Source organism: Oncorhynchus mykiss, chromosome 15 (assembly GCF_013265735.2).
Source record: "Oncorhynchus mykiss isolate Arlee chromosome 15, USDA_OmykA_1.1, whole genome shotgun sequence".
NCBI lineage: Eukaryota > Metazoa > Chordata > Actinopteri > Salmoniformes > Salmonidae > Oncorhynchus > Oncorhynchus mykiss.
In genome coordinates, this window is record NC_048579.1 from 19,695,153 (window position 1) to 19,718,588 (window position 23,436).

Below are 23,436 nucleotides of genomic sequence, written 5' to 3' on the forward strand. Positions count from 1 at the left end.
ATAGTCCCCAAACTTTAAATATATTCTTAGGGAGAGTAATAACATTGCAACCCTTGTGGAAACCTTCGTTTTTTCCCTCGATCAGGTCTGAAGGGAAAAATATATAGAATAATGAATGGAGGGGTGCGGCTTCTGTGTACTGGATGGCCACAAGGAGAAGATTGGTAACTTCCGGGTGGAGCCCACAGGGAGAAGATTGGTAACTTCCGGGTGGAGCCCACAGGGAGAAGATTGGTGACTTCCGGGTGGAGCCCACAGAGCTTTTCCGCGGGAGGGGAGAACATCCCAAGATGGACAAGCTGAAAGTGAGCATCTAGCCGGAGGACTTCACCATCAACTGCAGCAAGTGAGCAGTAGAGCATACAGAACAAACAATATTCCTATAAGTTTATGCTGCTCCAAAAAGTGAATTAGCGATCTAAAGGCAATAAGCTTGAAATAAAGTGTTTTGGTTGCTTTTCCATAGGCGCTAAGATACCAGTGGCCCCTATGGATGACAATGAAGGTGCAGCATGACGACACAGTGACCTGGCTGGCCTCCTGGGTGGAGAACGTCCAGGGAAAATTCAAGTACATCGTGTTCAAACCCAGCTCCAGACTTAAGGTACAAAGCCTTTCTCCCCACTTTCCTGAATAATTAAACATATCAGTGGTGTTTTATTGTGTACAAAAATGAACAATATTTTAAGATATCGAAAATTTTTGTTAAATCATATTTGGATATTGATAAACCCAGATATTTATGAATGAAATTATATTTCAAGGCTTAGAAACCCAGGCTTTTGAGAAGAGCCTGAAGACTGAACCCAGTAAAAATCATACATTTCAAATTCTATTATATTTCTAGTTTATTATTTTAAGCCATAAACTCAGAAGTCTTTCTCTCTGTGCTCAGGGAGGGAAGGACTGGCAGAAGTACGAGGTGGCTTGTAAACGCAAGCCGAAGGTGACAACCATCAGGAGGCTGTGCCGAGGACTGGAAGCACCGGGAGATGAAGACCAGACAGAGAGGAGTGGCACTCTACTTTATAGTCAAGGTACAGACCTCACAACTATCCTCCGTGTGGTTAACAAAGTGCAAGTTCAGTTAACCTTAAACACATAATGGAGAACAGTCATATCTCCCTCACTAACGTGTGTGTGTGTCTTTCTGTGCATGTAGCTGGCCCTGCGAGTGGGGAATGAGAAGGAGGAGAATGAGATGGCCAACGCCGTGCGCTGCTGCTCTCTGAGAGTGGGACACATCACCCTGCACCAGCAGGATTGAGGCCAGGAGTTCATGGTGGAGTTGGACTTCCTGGGCGAAGACTTCATCTGCTACTATGATGACTCCATGATGCTACTATGCCTGTGGAGGACAGGGTGAGCAGCACTGTCTAGCAACTGTTCTAGATCCATTCCCCTGTATAATGTATTGTTAAACTGGGCTTAAACATCCATCTAATGTTCACAGACATATTATTTGTACACATGATTTCAAGAACCTGAAGCTGTTCACGGAAAACAAGGAGTCTGACGATGACGTGTTTGATAGAATAAACATAAGTTGAAGACCCAGTGTAACTGGTTCTTTCATGTTTAGGTCATGCTTAGCAAATGCTGGGAAATGAGTGTAACCAAAGAACGACTAGCTATGTGGTTCATTCAGTATCCTTGTCTACCTCAGCAGATATGGTTAAACGTGGTTGTTGTTTGTTCTTAGACCACCTACTTGAACAAGCTTGTACCAGTCCATGCCGGAGCTAACAGCCAAGAACCTTCAATGCCTCCACCACACTACAAGAGTGGCTCAACAAGCTCACCACTGGTTAGTCCACTTTCTATTCCAACATCAATACACTCAGTGCAGGTTTTTGAAGATCTAGTTTACAATAGTTGACAAGAATTCTCAGCTCTTCTCTGTGACATACCTGACCCTCGTTGGTCTTACTTTGCGTTATTTTTTACTCAAATGTTCTCCGTGTCATGACTACATGAATCTCTGAAACATGCAGATTTATAGTAAAGAGAGTACACCAATGAAAGATGTGCCTGTTGTTTTCCTCCTCAGCTGATATGAGTCTGCTGTGCTATAACCGGGCCAACAGAGCTGTGGCCATTCTCTGTAACCACCAGAGGGCAGCACCCAATACCTTTGAGAAATCCATGCAAAACATGCAGGGCAAGGTAACTGGAATATTTGCGTTCTCAGATTTATGTAGTAGCTTGTAGTGCCATTCTTATGCCATTTTAAAATACTCTATGCCTCTTTTACAATATTGTGATTTATTTTTTATTTTTGTTGAAATACTAATTATGCATGTAAGGTAAAACACAGTCTAACATTGTCCCTTTATTGTTCAAGATTGCACGGAAGCAGCAGCAATTGGATGTGACCAAGAAGGAGCTTAAAGAGGCATACAATGAACACAAGAAGGAAGTAACTGATAGGACTTGAAAGTGAGTGCATTTGACCCCTACTGTTCACATTTCACCCTACAGTTCCTCGTTTACAGGAAAACATTGTAGAATAACAGCTAGTGGACATGACCTTTCATAACCCAGCTTTATGGCAGTTTACCCACAATTGATGTGGAAGGGTTGATCCAAACTGCTACTGTGATGCTTGTTTAGGCCTCCATTGTTTTACCACTAGCAGTGGTGGTTTGTCTGTTTTGAGGCCATTCTCTTGGTCAAATTAAGTCAAGCAAGCTCAGTCAAGCACATATCAATAATTTGAAATGATTTCAAATCATATTTAAACATAGGTGTGGTCTCCTCTGCTCTCCTCAGGCTGGTTGAGAATGAGGCTGTGGTGAAGAGGCTGGAGGAACAGCTGAAGAAGCTCTAGCTACAGATGACTGACGGGGAAATTCAATGCCAATCGACAAGATCTACAACAAAACGCAAGGAGGCAAGATTTTCAGTTCGGAACTGTGACAACTCATTGATTTTGTATTATCGTAAAAAAAAAAAATATATGTGGCATTTTCTAATGTTCACTATTTTATTTGCAACTCCATATTTCCTTATTTGTTATTGGTTACCAGCAGTGTTCGTTTTCTGACTGTGAGATTTGAGCAGCAATAGTAGACAAGGTACATTTTGTGATTTAATAAGATTTGTTTCCTTTGTCAACAAAAATATATGTGTGAAATGAAATACCTTTTCATTGATGTGTTTCATTTTTGTTGCTGCCTTTCTCCAGAGCGAATTCCTACAGCCCTTCAAAGTATAAAGAAAAATCTATATATACAATCATATTAATATACCAACATAAATATAAAAGATGCAGGAATGTACCAGATTTGATATTGTTTTATGCAGTTTGAAGCTGTGAGATGTTGGGCTGTGTTAGCATGGCATGTTGAATTCTCCAATCCTCTCAGAATGTAATCCTCAAAACCTGCCTCTGGTCATACTGGCTGGATTGCAGTCCCTCGTGTTTTACCAGCCTTTTTAGCATAGGTAAATGTCACCGGGCTAAAGAACATGCGTGGACTTCCAAAGTCCGCCTGTAGTGTACGATAACATATTTTTTCTGTTGTGCGCATGGAGACGTAATGTACACTGTCTCGGGAGATGTTTTAGAACTGGAAGCAAATGTAGTACAACAATTGTTTTGTGTTCATCATCAGGTCTTTACATGTGGAGACGTTTTTGTACCTTTTTTTGTGAAGCATACAAACCATAGTGTTTTTACATCAGTGAATAGTGCTGATGTGACTGTTATTTCCCTTTTCATATGGATGAGCTGCTATAGCCCCAAGTGACGCCAGACTCATGTGGTTTCCCACAGGACTGTGGTCAGTAGACTGCAACGCGCCACATCAAAACTCTGTGTGCAGCTCCTCTGAAAAAGAGAGACAGAAAATGTGGGACAAATTCCTCTAGACTGCACCGTGTCTGCTGCCTGACTGCCTACCGCCCTGCACAAGTGGAACGTGAGCAACTTCTATCATTGAGCAACTTCTGTGATGTCTCTGAACGCAATCTCCTCACTCAACCTTTGTTGCTGCAACAGAGTTTACGTTTCTTTAACCACCATGCCAAACATAGATGGTAAACTATTCAGTGTAGTACACATGCTGCAGGCCAGGGCCACCAATGAATCAGACAACACTCTTTTTATTTAACATTGCTGCAGTGCGTTGTGTGGCCTAATACGTTGAAAATGTGAAAAATAAATCTTCTCAGCTCTTCACCTGGAGGGCCCTTGCAGTCTACACTTTTCCTCTACCTTTCAATAGCAATCTTGAGATCTGGCCGTAGCCTATTGGGCTCTGTCTCAGTACTAAGCTTTTGATCCCTGCTTTGTGTTGCTGCAGTCTGATTCGATTCGCCGGTGTTCTTCACTAATCTAATCCAGACGGAGGGAGTTCTTTGGGACATGGATTTGGGATTTCCCTCTCGGTTTGTTTAGGGATTAGCAGCCGAAGGTACACAGTGGTAATGAGTTTAAACACAAAATGGGGAAAATATGCCAACGTAAGATAATAGGCATTCACAGAACCCAGTATGCTTCTAAGGCCATGGTTTTAAAGAGCTTGTGAACTTTGAAACTAGAACCTGGGAGAAATTGTAGGATTATATGTAGCCAAGGCCTGGGATTTCTATCCTAGAGATATTGTAAAATTTGTGAAATCAAATTGATGGTGGTGTTTTTACAAGAAACTTTGTTGCTCAGTGTTTGAACAATTTTTCTCTGCGAGGGAGAGAGACAAATCATATTCTGACCCGGATTGGTGATTTCATCACTGAGGAGCTTTCATTCGCTGTTGGTGTTGTGAACTTCACAAGCACCGGAGGAAACAGGAAGCCCAGTCAGAATTCTCATTGTTCCAGGCCAGCGTTTGAAGTTTGGGCTTGCAGGAAGACATTGTAGAATAACCACCAGTGGACTTGACCTGCCATACTCTTGTTAATGGCAGTTTGCCATCTATGGATGTGGATGGGTTGGTTCAAACTGCTACTGAGATGCTTGTTACTGATCTGCCATTGCTTTGACTCCTTTTTCTCCTTTTCTGGGCTACATTTTTTTATTAGAGTTACTAATGACTCAATCACAGCCTACTTTATATGGCAGTTTACCATCTATGGATGTGGAAGGGTTGTTTCCTCACAACTGCTACTGAGACTTTTATTACTAATCCAACATTGATCATCTGTGGTTTCTCTTTTTTTTCTTTTTCTGGGATACATTTCTTAAATTAGGGTTATTATTAATGACTGATTATAATTGCTTTGCACAGTGGGGGGAGATGCTCCAATTGGACTCGACACAGATTTCTTTGCACGTGTGGAACATTTTTCAGAACCCCAGAGCCAGAACAACATTCCTTATTCCCTTATACCTGGGTGTGTTTGTCTTCTCTTGTTGGTCGTCAATGCACCACATGTCCACCACATTGAGATGTTCAAGCAACAACCCCAGCCAACATGTCCAGGTGGGCCCCACCTGGGTTTTAAATTAGTTTCAACTGGGCAAGGGCTCTAATTGGTTATCTTAGTAGGTACCCAATTGGGTTAACATTGAGGCTAATATGGATGCTGAGGATAACTTTGTGGGTCACTGTTGGGTTTCCCTCATGTGATCCATGGAACAGCCCTTCATTGACCCATATGAGCCCCACATGGAAATGTTCCCTGGGAACACACTGCCTATTTTTTCTTCTTCAAATGTTTAGAGACACTTATCATTTCAAACTGTTTGCTTGAGGATGAAACATCAACTTTTTCTGGTTTTGTCTGACCAGACAACAGAGACAACCTGTCTAAAAAATAATACTTGAGGCTTGTGGATATTTTTCTCTAAAGCATTCCCAGTTCTCACATAAATACGTTATTGTCTTATTTGTTGCGAATAAATTATTTCTACTCTAGGTCATAGAAGCTACAATACAATGCATAATACAGCCCACTGGGCTCACACCGTCATTTCAATGTGGAAATTTGGGTTATAATCGGTTGAGACGTTGCTCAATGAGATTTCAACCATTATTCACCCACTCAGAAAGACAGCCAGAAGTTTGTTGAATTCCCAATGTGTAATCACTATCCTTTCAACCATCTAAAAGCACAACAAAGTTCAAATGGGAATACAATGTCAGATATTTTGTATTTATACAATGAGTTAATGTGTTATCACTGTTTCATCTAATTGCACAACCAAATGACCTGGATTGCAGTTAAGATTCCATTAAAAGTACATAGTGCAAGTGATTAATGCTGTTCAAGATTCTGCACAGATTATTATAGCAATTGTGAAGATCTCCACAGACCTGGAACCTTTGTATGCTATCTTGAACATGCACAATTTCTATGATTAGGCTACGTAAGAATATTTTTATAGTTACAGTAACCTGTGGCCATGGATGTGTTACTCATTTTAAGGTTGAATAAATACTGTTATGTTAGTTTTTAAGATAGCTTCAACTTTAGGCTATTTACAATGTTACAAAAGTCATATTGAATTGTGTTTTGTTCACAATGTAACCAAATATCAACATTTAAAGCAGTTGTATCTAATGCTTGGATAGTTAAATCTGTGCCACTAGCTTAATCCTATTCTTTAACTTTTGGTTTAGTTGGAGACGTGAATCCAACATATAATTTGTTAATAGGCTATTTACTGTATTGCAAAGGGGATGTTATGTTGTGTTTGGTTGTCAACCCATCCAAATATCAACCTTTGAAGGAGATGTATCTTTTGTGCTACTGACTTTTAGTCTGCTTTAATTCCAGTTTTTCTAAAATTATGAATTGATATGTTGGATTCACATCTCCATCTCAACCAAAAATCTAAGATAATGAATAGGACTCAATCAAATTTTAAATGCACTTTAAAGTTTGATTTGATTTAGTCCTATGCTTTAACTTAGGTTTTGGCTTGAGATGGAGACATGAATCACCATATAAATTATTAACTTGAATATTTCATTTGAAATCAACCCAAGCTTGAGACCCTAGGCCTATATCCAGGCTGCATCACATTTGGCCGTGATTGGGAGTCCCATAGGGCGGCACACAATTGGCCCAGCGTCTTTCGGGTTTGGCCGGGGTAGGTAGCTGTAGGTAGACCAACTCTCCAGTAGGAGGTGCTGCGTAGCCTCTAGTTTTTTTTCTGATAGTGGATGAAGATTGATATTATTTATTTAAGTGTCATACACCTACCGGTGCCCAGCCCACACAGGCTTACAAGACACTAGTAAACACAGTAACATTTTCCTTGTACTCAAAACAAAATAACTTTTAACAAATGATATACATACAATAACCATGGCAAGTACAGATACCATCTAGCCACACTACACAAACAATACATTTCTCCACCAGGCATTGTGAACAAACTAAGCAATCTCAAACACGCCCTGTCTGAAACAAAATTCAAGCCTCTGCTCGTACCGTAACCAGAATTCTTCAAAAGGCTTCCTAACAGCTTCTACCCCCAAGCCATAAGACTCCTGAACAGCTAATCAAAGGGCTACCCAGACCCGTCTTTTATGCTGCTGCTACTCTGTTTATTATCTATGCATAGTCACTTTAACTCTACCTACATGTACATATTACCTCAATTACCTCGACTAACCAGTGACCCCGCACATTGACTCTGTACTGGTACCCCCTGTATATAGCCTCGCTTGTTATTTTACTGCTGCTGTTTAATTATTTGTCACCTTTCTATCCTATTTTTTACTTATCCATTTTTTACTTAACACTTATTCTTCTTAAAACTTCTTAAAACATTGTTGGTTAAGAGCTTGTAAGTAAGCACTGTAAGGTCTACATTCGGAGCATGTGACAAATGCAATTTGATTTGATCTCTGTCCATGAAACCGCTTACAGTTTTTTCCCAAATTGTATTGTGGAGCATTCACGCATAGGCCTACTGCCTATGAGCTACTATGAGCTACTGAGCTGAAAAGGTGAGAAATAATAGTTTATAAAAATGTTAAACTAAACATTCCGATCTGTTCCATCAGCCTTATTAATTGATAGAGCGTATAGCTGCACTACACTACTTTGATACGTATCAGTGGGGATTAAGAAGTGAGTATATGGAATGCTCACTGAAAAATGACTGGGTATACAGCGTATACCTGCATATACTCACCGCTGGGCAGGACAAAATATTTAGGTGCCTTTGAAGGGGATATGGGGTTTTCACCCTCAACAGTTTCTCACGTGTATCAAGAATGGTTCACCACCCAAAGGACATCCAGCCAACTTGACACAACTGTGGGAAGCATGTCAGCATCGGCCAGCATCCCTGTGGAACGCTTTTGACGCCTTGTAGAGTCCATGTGCCCCGATGAATTGAGTCTGTTCTGAGGGCAAAAGGGGGTGCAACGCAATAGTAGGAAGGTGTTCCTAATGTTTTGTACACTCAGTGTACAATGCAAATTATTTCTGAAATGAACAATCTGGGTCTTCTCTTGATTTATCACTAGTCTCCATTTAGTACACCATAAATTAACAATACTCAACATTTTCTGGAGGTCATCTTCTGTCTCATCAAAGATGACTATTTCATCAGCATACAACAAGATCTCCAGAAATACAGTGCCTTGCGAAAGTATTCGGCCCCCTTGAACTTTGCGACCTTTTGCCACATTTCAGGCTTCAAACATAAAGATATAAAACTGTATTTTTTTGTGAAGAATCAACAACAAGTGGGACACAATCATGAAGTGGAACGACATTTATTGGATATTTCAAACTTTTTTAACAAATCAAAAACTGAAAAATTGGGCGTGCAAAATTATTCAGCCCCCTTAAGTTAATACTTTGTAGCGCCACATTTTGCTGCGATTACAGCTGTAAGTCGCTTGGGGTATGTCTCTATCAGTTTTGCACATCGAGAGACTGACATTTTTCCCCATTCCTCCTTGCAAAACAGCTCGAGCTCAGTGAGGTTGGATGGAGAGCATTTGTGAACAGCAGTTTTTAGTTCTTTCCACAGATTCTCGATTGGATTCAGGTCTGGACTTTGACTTGGCCATTCTAACACCTGGATATGTTTATTTTTGAACCATTGCATTGTAGATGTTGCTTTATATTTTGGATCATTGTCTTGTTGGAAGACAAATCTCCGTCCCAGTCTCAGGTCTTTTGCAGACTCCATCAGGTTTTCTTCCAGAATGGTCCTGTATTTGGCTCCATCCATCTTTCCATCAATTTTAACCATCTTCCCTGTCCCTGCTGAAGAAAAGCAGGCCCAAACCATGATGCTGCCACCACCATGTTTGACAGTGGGGATGGTGTGTTCAGGGTGATGAGCTGTGTTGCTTTTACGCCAAACATAACGTCTTGCATTGTTGCCAAAAAGTTCAATTTTGGTTTCATCTGACCAGAGCACCATCTTCCACATGTTTGGTGTGTCTCCCAGGTGGCTTGTGGCAAACTTTAAACAACATTTTTTATGGATATCTTTAAGAAATGGCTTTCTTCTTGCCACTCTTCCATAAAGGCCAGATTTGTGCAATATACGACTGATTGTTGTCCTATGGACAGAGTCTCCCACCTCAGCTGTAGATCTCTGCAGTTCATCCAGAGTGATCATGGGCCTCTTGGCTGCATCTCTGATCAGTCTTCTCCTTGTATGAGCTGAAAGTTTAGAGGGACGACCAGGTCTTGGTAGATTTGCAGTGGTCTGATACTCCTTCCATTTCAATATTATCGCTTGCACAGTGCTCCTTGGGATGTTTAAAGCTTGGTAAATCTTTTTGTATCCAAATCCGGCTTTAAACTTCTTCACAACAGTATCTCGGACCTGCCTGGTGTGTTCCTTGTTCTTCATGATGCTCTCTGCGCTTTTGACGGACCTCTGAGACTATCACAGTGCAGGTGCATTTATACGGAGACTTGATTACACACAGGTGGATTGTATTTATCATCATTAGTCATTTAGGTCAACATTGGATCATTCAGAGATCCTCACTGAACTTCTGGAGAGAGTTTGCTGCACTTCCATTCTGGAAGAAAACCTGATGGAGTCTGCAAAAGACCTGAGACGGGGACGGAGATTTGTCTTCCAACAAGACAATGATCCAAAACATAAAGCAAAATCTACAATGGAATGGTTCAAAAATAAACATATCCAGGTGTTAGAATGGCCAAGTCAAAGTCCAGACCTGAATCCAATCGAGAATCTGTGGAAAGAACTGAAAACTGCTGTTCACAAATGCTCTCCATCCAACCTCACTGAGCTCGAGCTGTTTTGCAAGGAGGAATGGGAAAAAATGTCAGTCTCTCGATGTGCAAAACTGATAGAGACATACCACAAGCGACTTACAGCTGTAATCGCAGCAAAAGGTGACGCTACAAAGTATTAACTTAAGGGGGCTGAATAATTTTGCACGCCCAATTTTTCAGTTTTTGATTTGTTAAAAAAGTTTGAAATATCCAATAAATGTCGTTCCACTTCATGATTGTGTCCCACTTGTTGTTGATTCTTCACAAAAAAATACAGTTTTATATCTTTATGTTTGAAGCCTGAAATGTGGCAAAAGGTTGCAAAGTTCAAGGGGGCCGAATACTTTCGCAAGGCACTGTACATTCCACGTCACAATACTTTGACAGATTTTGGGGCGGCAGGTAGCCTACTAGTTAGAGCATTGGGACAGTAATTGAAAGGTTGCTAGATCAAATCCCTGAGCTGACAAGGTACAAATCTGTCATTCTTCCCCTGAACAAGGCAGTTAACCCACTGTTCCTAGGCCGTCATTGTGAATAAGAATTTGTTCTTAACTGACTTAACTAGTTAAATAAAAACAAATTATGTTGATTCAACCAGTTTGTGCCCAGTGGGACCTCAAATCACTTCAGATTGGGTTGCAATGTTCAACACCAGTGTGGTATATCTATCCATCTATATATCTGCCATCCATCCACAATGTCCAACTTCTAGAAGAGGAGGTCAAATGACTCCCATCTGTGAGGGCTGACTGACCCTTGATCTCTGGGTCCTGTCACCCCCAACGACAAAGGCCACAAGGATTCCATCCCTAATCGGCCTCCAGATCCCCCTGAGTGGAGAGGAGTCCTGTGGGGAACCACAGACACAGCTGCTCTTTTCATCTCCTCACAGACACTCACTCACACTCTCTCTTGTCCTTCAGCGGAGTAAGTCCAAGATTATTTTGTGTCCAGCGTTCAAGAAACCAGCCCAAAGTGCACCTAACAGTCAACATTATGAAATGGGTAGTGGTAATTCACAAATCCTTGTTTCATTGAAACACGTTGAAACATTGGTGTAGTGGATGGTCTACGCCGTACTTTTGCAAACTCCATCTCATGTGCTACAAAAACAACGCTAATCAAACAACAGTACTAGGTGCCTGCACACTTGAATTAAAGGGTAGCTACTCTAAAAAAATAATTGGACAAAATTAGAGTATACACACTTCTCCAGTCACCACTACATCACTGTATTGGTAAAAATGTATCAATATGTGGAAGGAAGGGATGGAGGATGGAGAAGCTGTGGCTGGATGTCAGTCAGTGATTGGTGTGGGTTTAAATACTGGGACTTTATAGCTGGTTGACTAATCTTAATAGCTCTTTGTCCATTGAGGAAACATTTTTAACGCCTGAATTACACCACAAACTGAGTTTTGATATCAGAACCTGTCAATGCCTTCATCCATGCCAATACTCAGTGCCCATTCAAGACATTCCCAGTCATGGACATGAAAGGTTATTTTTCTACTTTCTCGTGTTGCATTTTACCCCATTGAGCATCAAAGTGGCGTCCAACGCAAGCATGTTTTCATTTAGCAACACAAATGCCCATAGTAAGTATATTTTGGTCTTGTTAAATATGCTTAGGTTCCCTTAAGGGTTTGGGCGAGCCAGTGCTAGGCTGTACTAGCAGGCTGGCAGGCGCCCAGTGAGCACAAGGAGCAGTCTCTTCCCACTACACACACGCACACTTAGGTGAGACCTTCTGCGACTTAAATTCAATTTATGCTTGATCCGAAAATGTGGCCGGAGGCGCAAAATAGATGGTGTGACGCAATTGCGGAGCCTCAGGAGGTACGCAGAGGCCAAATTGATCTCCGTACCACATTGCAGTGTTCCTCTCCAATTTTGAAACAATGCGGAGGGCTCCATATAGCTCTGCATTAACATGATTGGTTGAAGGTAGGTGAGAGTGGGAGGTCCTGTATAAGCACAGACTCACGTCCTTGACAACTTCCTTCACAACGGCTCTGCGCTGCGCCGCGAAGCGCAGAAGGCATGTTTGCTCTGACGTCTGAGAAGGCCACATCACAATAAATGCTTGTATGGCCAATGCAGACGACGGATTGACCAGGCAGCACCTTTTAGAACATGAATATCACATTATAAAGCCTGGTCTCATAGACAATGTAAATCCGGTGACACTCAAATTAGTATGTTCTGTTACGTTTGGTATGGTTATATAAGACAGATGGTTACTTAAGGCAAAAATGAGAGCGTGTTTGGTCAGCATGGATGGGTGGGCGTATACGGCGAACATCTAGCAACCCAAAGGATGCGAGTTCATATCTCATCATGGAATACTTTAGCATTTTGGCTACATTGCAAGTACTTAACATGTTAGCTAACCCTAATGCTTTTAGCTAACCCTTCCCATAACCCTAACCTTAACCATTTTAGCTAACCCTAACCTTAACCCTTTAACATAACTCCCAAACTTAACCTTAACCCTAACCCCTAACCCCAAGCCTAGCTAACATTAGCCAGCTAGTTAGGATTTGTAACATATCATACAAAATGTGTGATGTGCATCCACAAATTAAGACATACCTTACAAAACGTAACAAATCATACTAAATGGTGTGTCTCTGATTTGCGTACAGGATAATACGAAATGCTTTGAGACCAGATTGGCCATGATGATTGGTAGTGATATTGTAAATATAATTATTTAGAACCCACTATGTATTATTTACATTATAAATGTGTGTGGATACAATGAATCAAAATCTATTTTATCTCAGTGCATGCATTGATTCTCTAACTGCAATAACATTATAATGGAGGAGAGGGCAAATGACAGAAACAAAGAAAGAGAGAGGAATTCATTTGCAGAATCTTACTATTGGACTTCACAATGTTAGGATAGAAAGCTTGGGTGGATCATCGACTTTACTGTTTACCTCAGGAGCAGGATTTTATACTGTAGGCTTCTTGTATGTTTTTACTCAACCAAACTGATAAATGATTTATGTAGCTGAAAAACCCATCAGGTCACTGAGGAAATACAGATGAGGAGAGATTGGAGTGAGAGGTATTTTTGACCACACACTGACAAATATCCCTCTCACTACTCAAATGCAAGGCATATTTATATTCCACCAAATTATTCATAACCCAGGAGATTTCAATAAAAATAGTGAGTGCATTGGTTATTGCATTTGTATTGCAATGGCCTGCTGTAAAATGTAGAACGTATAATTAATTATGTGTCTGCTATAATACTGTACAGTGCATTCATGTATGGTGTGGCAATGTCTTGAACAGTTGTTTATTTGAATGTGTAGTATTTAATATGAACAATAATTTATACCACTGGTCTGAAATGTGATACCAAAGCAACAAGTGAAAAATGAAAGTGAAAAAATGAAAAAGCTGCTTATAAAATATGTTATAACTTTTGCTCAAATTGTCAGTGGCACAGTGCTGTGAGTGCAGACCTAGGTGTTCTACTACTACAGTTGTTTTTAAACTGCCCAAGCATATCACTGGTTATTTTTTGCTTGCGGGAGTTTACTTTGCTCACGTTCACTTTAGGATTTGACTCATCGGTTTGTTGGGGGGCACTGAGTCAAAGCATGATAGTGCCCTCCTACGAAAATATTACTCGTGTGTGTGTTCTTCAACTATGCCACAGAGGACAGAGAGGAGTGCGCCTGTCCATTTAAAATACAAAAATCGGATAGAGGAAACATAACAAAATGAATAACATTTATCTAAGAGCAACATTGAAGAACTGCTGAATTGGTAGCCTAAATTGTTGAAAGGAACTCGTTTTATTTCGTATCGGCGCAGCAAGCCACGTTTCTTAGAATGATTGACAACGGAATTTTCAATGATCTATTTGATTATTCTGGAATGAACGGTTGGTGACGAACGGCTCAAATGGGAAGGAAGACAATTCATTAACGATGAACAATACTTTATCATGGAAATTGGAGTGATTCTTACCTAATTAAAATCTTTTTTAAAGTGTCGTCTCAGTCAAGACTAACAATGTTACTGATCAAATTGATTATCTCTACTGCTTTTCTTTTCAATGGTGAGTTTTTAACATTAAGGTGGAAGTATTTTCAAGTTAAAATGTATCCTAAATAGTTGTATTATTATATCCAATATTGGGTGATATAGCCTACAATGTAAACGTATATGATTTGAAAATGCAATTTTAAACGACAAGTAGTGGATTCTTGTTTTATTTTCTAGAATTTAGCAATAGATTTTTAGCAAAGCACGCTATTTTCATGTTATTTTGTGTAATATAGTTTTCATGAATGTATAATAGACTACTAAAACATACATAATTGCGAGTTTTTTTAACCATTTAAAAGTGTTTTAATGACATCCCAGTTTATCCACTGTTCCTACAGGTGGTTGTGAGGGCTCTCTGCTTCACTCTGACATAAGAGCCAGTGTCAGGTCCTTGGGGAGGAAACATGGGCAGCAGCATGATCGGCATGCCGTTATTGTTGCCTCCCAATGTCACTACATGCTCAAGCACCTCCATGGAGGACAGATCTCAGTGCATATGCCACCCAACATCGCAGGCCACTGGGTATCCACCAGGTAAACTACTGTGTAATGTGCGCCATTAAACGGTTTGTTATTAATCTTTATTAAAAATGTACATCATTTTAAGAATGTATAGTCAATATATTGTAGTGAAGTCGGGGGGGTAGAGCTTGAACCCTGGACCTTGCAGCTCTAGACACATGAGATCTAAACTTCTTGAGGAGGTTGCTAGGTGTTGGGTTAAGTTCACGGCAATATATAATAGTACTATTCTGTATGTAAACTTACTTGGCACAACACCAGGTTCAGCTTTAGACCTCTTAGGGTAAAAGACTAGGTGTTGAACTGGCTGGTAGGTTGGGTTTTGACTCTAGTTACCCACCTGACTCACTGCATAATACTGGAATAGTGAATAATTTGACTAAGCTAATATCATTCATGTTTTGCTCTATTCCCCCTGTCAGCTGTGAGGTCAGACCTGGGCCAGAGTTCATCACCAGATCCTATCTCTTCCACCACAACCACACCTTCCAGGTCCTCCTGTTCCACTATAGGGACAACCGCTGCTCCTCTCCCACCTACACCATTCTCGCCCGGGGCCAGCTGCACCTGCGCCAGGCCTCATGGGTGGTCCGCGGAGGCACCGAGGCCAACTACCAGCTCCACAGCGTCCAGGTTGTGTTCCACAGCCCTGAGGTAGCCAGGAACCTCAGCCAGTGGCTCAAGCCCAGCTGCGGAGCTTCATCCCTGGTTGGAGGGGAGTCGTGGGAGCCCTGGGAGCCCCATATCAGCTATGACCTGTGGGGCGAGGAGAAGGAGCGGGGGAGGGATTGTGCCCGCAGGCTGGGTTTCACTATGAATGAGCTGCAGCTGGTGCGTGTGGAGCAGCGACGCCATCATGGCGCCCAGGTCCCTGATGACCACACTGAAGAGCTTTTCCTGGGGGATGTCCACACTGAGCGAGCCCAGAGGACCCACCACAAACCCTCCAGCTACCAGCCGCCCCTGCAGCACACCAAGGTCAGAGTCATAGAGATATATAATGTATATTATTACATATATTTTGTTCTGTATTTTTATGTTCAGGGTCATCACTTACATCCTGAGACCCACTGAGATAGAATCCCTTTTGGCAGATACTGTAGTTTCATTTTCAAGTATCAAATCCCTACTAACTGAAAAGTATTGTGGATGTTGAAGATGACAAACTGTTGCAACAATGATGCCACACATGTACAGTATGTGATACATCATATTCCAGTGCTGTGTACTTGTATTTTCTTTCAACAATCACAGTATTGTCTGTAGCTTCTTGTACACGACAACTTTCTGTGTTTCATTTTGGGCAAAATGGGAGAGAATATGAATTGTGCAAACCCAGCGGCAGAGCGGACCCACGGATGATAGTGATCATCTGTTGGTTGGTTTTCCACAGCCGCTCTTCAAAGAGAATAGCAAATAGTGGCGCAGTATGCTGTGCTCTGAATTCCTGCCCTTACTCTGTGGCAGTGTGTGTGTGCCTGAGGCTGTATCGAGGGCAGAGGGATAAAACTGGATCCTGACCAGAGAGATGGAACTAGGCCTTCAGTTCAGAAGCTCCCTCCTTTCCTCCCTCTCCTCCGTCATACAAAAGGATCCATCCCTTTTATGTCTCCCCGCAGCATTTACCCATATATCTACCAGCATGTCTTTTTTTTAACCAACACAAACAACTCCCAGCCTATAATGTGTCAGTGCAATGTAAATGAGCTCTAGTTAAAAGTTAAAAGCTGAGGCGAGTTATGTTGAAAGTGATTCATTCATTCTATGGTAGCGAAGGTGGTAGAGCTACAGCCAGCCTTGAATGAATACAGTACGCTCAGCTATAACGTTAATCTGATGCTCAACCACTAAGAGTACACTCTAAAATGGGCTCTCCACATAACAGGGGCTTGATGGGCTTTTTACTAGAATGTATGCACAGCCCAATGAGTGTAAACAGGGATCGAAAACCATAAAGGCAGTCATTGTGTATGATGGTCATCTTTGATGTTCTAGTCTACCAGACTGTTGAAAGGTTTGGAATAATCCAAAACAGAGGCTTTGGATGCGAAAATATCTTGTTTTATTTGTCTATTCAACTGTATCTCCATCTTCCCAGCTATTGTCATTTTGAAACTCACACACCTGTGGCTGATTCTGTTTAATGATGAAGGACTTGAGAGCAAGGCAGAGAAGGCACCCACTGCTTTTAATAAGTTCAACGAGCCCCGTCCAGAGAAGAGAGAGAGGAGTAGTAGCCCCATCACCAAGTGCAATTTCCAGGCCAGGGAGAAGCTTTTGTTTCTTTCCCATGGTGATTGTTTTCATCGCTGCCATCAATTTAGGATGTGTAGTGGAGCCAGGAACACTCTCAAGTAACACATGAGAAAGCAGTCTGCCAAGCCAGCACTCTTCTCCTTTATTGGGTTGGCTGGGCAGGTCAGAGTCAGACAACAGACTCTAGTTTGAACTGCCTTGTTTGTGTTTTTCATTATCATGATTGGTTGTCTGTTGACATTTCAGTTTGCATCAGTGGTGTTATTTATCACCATGCTGTAACTCATTAAACTGCTTTGACATATCTATTTCACCTTTTAGCACATTATGCTTCTCTTATTGTATTATAGTAAGCAAGGTTCTTAAAAACACACATTTCATGAAACAGCTGAATAATGTTGATGGTACAATGGATGTAACACATTGAAATGGGATGCGGTTCAACATCCACAGTCTTTTGCAGGTGTGTGTATTTCTCCTTCTTGATTCACAATATGTAACATTCAAAAACATTCTCCATTGCAGAGCCATGAGCGTACCTGCCTTATCTGCAGAGTCATGGCCAGGGCGGACCAGCATCATCCTCCCATCCTGCCCTGCGAAGAAAACCTATCCGTCAAACTACAGGGCCAATGGGTAAGCCAGCGGTGTGAGGTCCGCCCTGGGGTCCTCTTCCTCACCCGCCATTTTGTTTTCCACAACCACAACCGCACTTGGGAGGGCCACTACTGGCATTATTCTGACCCAGTGTGCAGACACCCCACATTCAGCCTGTACGCACGGGGTCACTACAGCCACGCAGTCCTTTCCACCAGGGTCCTGGGAGGGACAGAGTTTGTCTTCACAGGTAGGCATTAGTCCAAATAAAAAATATATGTATGATCACAGCTTATCATGCCATTATTAAAGTGTGCATAACAACCTCCCTTATTCCCTCTTGGTCTTCACAGTGGACCACATGAGGGTGACCCCCATGGACCAGGCCACCACCTCCCTGCTCAATATCTTCCGGGGTAATGAGTGCGGGGCCGAGGGCTCATGGCGCCAGGGATTGGAGCAGGACGTCACCCCCACCCATGGCTGTGCCGCCCTGGGCATCCGGCTTCCGCACACCGAGTACGAACTCTTCCGCATGGATCGAGACTCGGCGGACCACCTCCTTCTCTTCAACGGCCAGAGGCCCACGGATGGCTCCAGCCCTAACCAGCCCCATAAGACGGCCACCTCCTACCAGGCTCCCCTAGTGCAGTGTACAGGGGCCGACCAGGGGCCAACGGATTGGGGGAGGGAAGCCGACCAGCTCCATAGGCTGGGGAGTAGCTGCTGCAAACAGGGAGAAAGAGGTGGCATGCTGGATGTGGTCAAAGTACTGCTTATTGCAGCTATACCCGTTCTGTATCTCAGCTAGGGTTAGCAGTGGCTGAATGTTGTGGAGCAGCACTGACTGTGCATTGGACTTTTAGATTCTTAATACAGTGTATGTAATTAATGTTGAGTTGCTACATTCTCATTGTGTCGTGTTCAGTAGGCATGAAACACTATGACAGGTGAAACGATGATCTACTGTACTAAAAATGCTTGTTTTCGTACGGTGTGCGCTAATGAACACGGCCCAACACAAGTTGTCTATGGCCGTGATTCAATCCAATCACGCTTTGTCGACAATGCCATTTAAAAGTAATTTCGATTGAGCCGACATGGGACATCCTAATAACACGCCACTTCGATACAAGTGACTTTTCAGGTTTCTCGCTCTCTCTCCTTGCCATATTACTGGTTTCTTCCTTTCTCTGTGTAGGTAGTCATGATGGTTGTCAATATTCAAGCTTGTGGATTTGAAACTAAACTTAATTCTCCTAACCTACTACAAAAAAAGTTGGTGGCGTGTTTTTAAGGAATGTCGAGCCGACATATGCAGCACTTACCGTGAACATTGCCTTTACAAGCCCCATGGGGTTGAACCTCAGCCTATGCATCATGCTCCATGCAGCTCTCTCCAATGACATTCACATGGCGTTTGCAATTGGAGTTAAAAGGAATGGAGGACACCAAACACAAATGGAATCGAGCCTCACTCTTCCTCAAAGACAAAAGATGCACAAAGATGACAAACTGCCACAAAAATAATGTTAAACATTTTATTTCAATGTTAAATACCATGGGACAGGACTGCAAGAACAGAGAGATCTTTTCAGTCAATGTTTGCCTCACGAGGGATATATATATAACTTGTGTAAAGAAAAAGAAAAAATCTAGAAAGAAATTTAATAATTATGTGTGTGTCAGTAGGAAACAGGAAATGTCCATGGAAGGAGACACCTATATTCCCAGCATACTGTATTGTTTCACATTCCTCAAGAAAAATTAAGGATTTAAGAATTCAGTGAACATTTAAATGTAAGAGGCCATCCAGCAACATTTAGCAGTCTTTTGCTTGGAAGGCCCCCCCCATCCCATTTTATTAAAATGATTAAAATAACATACAAGACACTGAACATTCCAACTCTTATTAAAACCACAGAAAGAGAACTCATTAGAATTGTTCAACCAAAGTCTTGAACCCAGTACCCCGACTCGCCTGTTATCGATGCTCTAACAAGTGTAAAATTTGAGTTAAGAAAACCTCCCTCTCCTGATGCCTCACCCCCCAAAAAAAGAACAGAACATCTGAACAGAACCCCCCAAGAAAACCCCAGAGAAAGCTCATTCCTCTCTGTTTTTCCCCACATGTGTACTAACCGTGTGAGATTGTAAAAGGCGAGGCCAGTTTATGATTCGGGTACACAGAACATATGTACGTACGCAGTGAGCTGACACTATCACTGATAATGGCAGGTCAACGATAACACACACTTTAACCTTGAGGGTCTTGGGAGACAAATGAGAGCCTATGCCGGCCCACTTTCCTTCTCTCTCGCCCACCCCCTCCCCACCCCTACAAGACGAACTTCCCTAGGAAGAATCCGATGAAGATAGCTGCTATGACGACCATTAGCGAGGGGAGGGAGCTGGAAGAGTGCTGTTTGCTCATCATGGCGCCCGAGCCGGTGACCATGTCGTCTGACCGGAGGGACTTCCTCATCCTCAGGCCCTCGTCCTGAGAGGAAGATAAACACATCCTTCTTTACCACAGCCAAAGCCCCAGGCCAATATCATCTTACAAGAACATTAGTCTCCATGCCTTGAGGATATAATACCTTTTATCACCAATATATTATACTATCCTAATATCCCACCAACCCTAGACATCACACAACCTATGACCATACCTTGAGTTGTCTGTTCTCGTCTGAGAGTTTGCCCACATCGTACTGCAGCCTCTTGCACTCAGCCATCAATTTCTTCATCTCAGAGTCATCCATGGACGCGCTGCTGGGCCTTGGCCCCGACGTGCCATCTGCTTTGGAGTTGAGGACGGGGGCAGCTTTGGTTGCATCGACATCATTCTGGAGGCAGCCAAAGTGAAAAAATACAAAAGTGACCAGGAACCTAGTTTCCCTCCCGACATTGCTGTACATGCCAACCAAATAAACTAAACACGCTTTTGAGTAGACCAAATGTCATAAAACCGTTACATCGATGGAAATATATTTTTGAAAACTTCAATTTGTTTGAAATTAGTATGAAGAGGTGATACATTTTCATTAGGGGCCTAATGGCAAAATGACAGTTATAACCATTATTCAACATTACATTGTTACAAAGCTACAACCATACCTGTACAGCATACTTAGCACTGATCAGACAACTATTCTACTACAATCAGAATTTACACTAGAAGAGCGGTGACCACCTACAGTGAGTAAACTACACTTCCCAATCTACCCCTGAACAGCCACTTCCTGCTCTGCCACAAACCTTCCACTGCCTGCCTCTCACTGAGCTGGGTGCTGACATGAACTCTGGGAGATCGCTGGAGTCGTAGCGGGCTGCCAGGTGGTGCCAGCTGCACAGGGGAGTGCGGTACTCTCCGGGGGTGGGGGCTGCCCTGTCCCCCAGGTGCCTGGCGCTGAGCTTGGGGGTCTGCCCAGGAGTGGTGAATGCCATGATGCTACCACGGGTTTCCCTGGCACTACCGCTAGGCTATCGCACGAGGGGAAGCACATGCAGCATGCATGATCATAGATATATAGAGGTCATGTCTTTAACTTTGGGGTGTTCAGTGGTTCTCAATTGCTGCTTTGGTTGTAGGGCAAAACATTATACACTGCTATAAATGACTGTGTTGAACCAACAAAACTGACCTGTCACCATTAGGAACAAGTTGTAATTGTTACATGATGTGAGTGTTTCAGATGTGACCATAGAGAGCTGTGAGGTAGAAATGCTTGTTATTACAGTTTATCCACACAAAAATCCACAAGATCGCATATCGGCAACAATCATATGACTGTACCTACATAAAATGCAGAGAAAGGAACAAACAGCAGTAAGGAGAGCGAAAGCCATGTAGACTCTGAGAGAATGTGAAAAAGATGCATTGACAGACAACACTGAACTGTGGCTGTGACAAAAGTACAACATTGGACGTATAACACCAGAACCCTGGAAGGCCGCTGATAGTGTACTACTGTACACACTACTTACCATTTTATCATTTTCAGAGGGCAGTTCGAACACACATCTCAGCTTGGAGTCCATCAGATCATCTGGCTTCGCATCTTTCCACTGTGGCGATTCAACATGTACAAGATAAGGTAAACATAGATGGATTAATTGATCACAGGGACCGCTGATGGAATAACAATAAACATGCAACACAGGCTGTGTAATATACTATGGAGCAGGCTGTGTAATATACTATTTGCTGCCCTCTGCTGGAGAAATGACAAAAATATATTTAAATACAGTAATGAAATCTGTGGATCAACAAAAGCAGGTTTTCCATTGATGACATAGCCACTAGAATAAAGCACAAAATGTAATTAGTAGTAATGTAGACAGGAAAACTTACCACTGCGTCCATGTCTGTAGCAGTGGATGGTGCAAAGATTGTCTGTACCATGAATTTGTGTTTACTTTTTTCATTGGGGTCATATTCAAAGGGCTGGAGCATTACTGTGGAGGCAGAAGATATGGGGTCAAAATTGGGTCAACAACTATGCCTACATATAGGCGTACTGGTAGATGCATTTGACATGTACATGATTGATTCTTCTACAAAGTCACACAATGAATTATAGTGGAAATAGTGACAGGATATAATTTGTTCTTGTTTAGTGTTGTTGACGAAAAGGGGTTGCTTGAGTGATACTCTGTCATATTTGGCAGCACACTGACAAAGGTCTGCAGATACAAAGCCTTACCAGAAACAGTGACAGTGGCTCCCGACTCAATCATGCCGCTGTTGGGCCGTACACAGTACCGGCGAGGTGCAGTCGTCTTCACTTTGAAGCATACTTTTCTGTCAGAGGGATTTTTGAGCTTGAGGTTTGTGGTCACCACTTCTGTGAAGGGACCTGCATGGGAGAGGAGATTGTGTTGAGGGTCAATGGATTCACGTGAAGATGGCACACAACAGGCGCAAAATTGACAACCAACAGACTAGTTGCTACACATTATGGAAGATTGTTTACTGTTTAGTAAAATTACCCATTGAAAACAGAGTGTATCTAGGCTCAGATAAACATGTAGCTATAACAATGCATGCACTATCTGGGCATAGCGAAATGGGGTATGCAATGTGTCAATGTGTGGGATAACTAGCATATGAGCTGTCAGTCAATCAGCTTGCCCCCATTCACAACCGCATTTGCAGCCTTGTCACTGACCCTGGCAAATAAATTAATCAGAGAATGTCTGGTCGAATCAGAATGGGTTGCTTAACTAGCATACCGATCTAGAGAGCATACGCCTTCCAAAACCAGTAGGTTGGTTAGAATATTAGAAAGTACAGTACTGTTAAAGTGATATCTCTGTAACTCGGTAGGCCCATATATCCTCGCTTCCATCTCAAAATGGCGGCGGTATACAAGCGGTGTCAGTGGGGTTGTTGTAGCTACACATCCCCGGTCCAGGGAACTGTAGTGGTAACGATAGCTACCACTCCCGAAAGCGTCTACTACAACCTGTAACGTTAGCAGTACAGGTGGTAACGTTAGCTAGCTACCGACAGTATTCTTATCTTACCTTTAAATTTGAGATCATACGGTGGTTCAAGATCAAGGACCTGCTCCAATTTAGACATTTCGTGTGAATTGTGTTGTTTGAAACCGTTCCAAGGAGCCAGGTCAGTGTAAAATCACCTATATGGGAAACGAGTCACTCTGAGCCAATAGACGTGAACACGAGTACAGTTGAGTTGTTAAGGAAGCGCGCAGCAGGGCAAAATGCACGTCACCGCGAAATAAGTGCTCTTACCTGTGTTCGCCTTCAAAATAAAATCCCCCTATTGAAACGTATACA

At 42.3% G+C, this 23,436-nt stretch overlaps 2 protein-coding genes and 1 pseudogene across 2 annotated transcripts; 2 read left to right on the top strand and 1 right to left on the bottom strand.

The window, feature by feature from the left end:
• Window positions 1–18: 18 nt before the first annotated feature.
• Window positions 19–6,590, top strand: LOC110490938 (annotated as a pseudogene).
• A 7,126-nt stretch (window positions 6,591–13,716) lies between these two features.
• On the top strand, window positions 13,717–19,692 carry LOC110489746 (protein APCDD1). Its single transcript, XM_021562611.2, has 5 exons — window positions 13,717–14,263; window positions 14,592–14,787; window positions 15,198–15,753; window positions 17,557–17,878; window positions 17,982–19,692. The coding sequence occupies exons 1-5, from the start codon at window positions 14,218–14,220 to the stop codon at window positions 18,437–18,439; spliced, it is 1,578 nt and encodes a 525-aa protein (XP_021418286.2). The 5' UTR covers window positions 13,717–14,217; the 3' UTR covers window positions 18,440–19,692.
• On the bottom strand, window positions 19,156–23,367 carry LOC110489747 (vesicle-associated membrane protein-associated protein A). Its single transcript, XM_021562612.2, has 6 exons — window positions 23,161–23,367; window positions 22,338–22,490; window positions 21,986–22,089; window positions 21,619–21,699; window positions 20,301–20,477; window positions 19,156–20,128 (listed from the first exon to the last, which is right to left on the bottom strand). Exons 1-6 carry the CDS (start codon window positions 23,216–23,218, stop codon window positions 19,967–19,969), a joined length of 735 nt encoding a protein of 244 aa, XP_021418287.1. The 5' UTR covers window positions 23,219–23,367; the 3' UTR covers window positions 19,156–19,966.
• Between the last annotated feature and the right edge of the window lie 69 nt (window positions 23,368–23,436).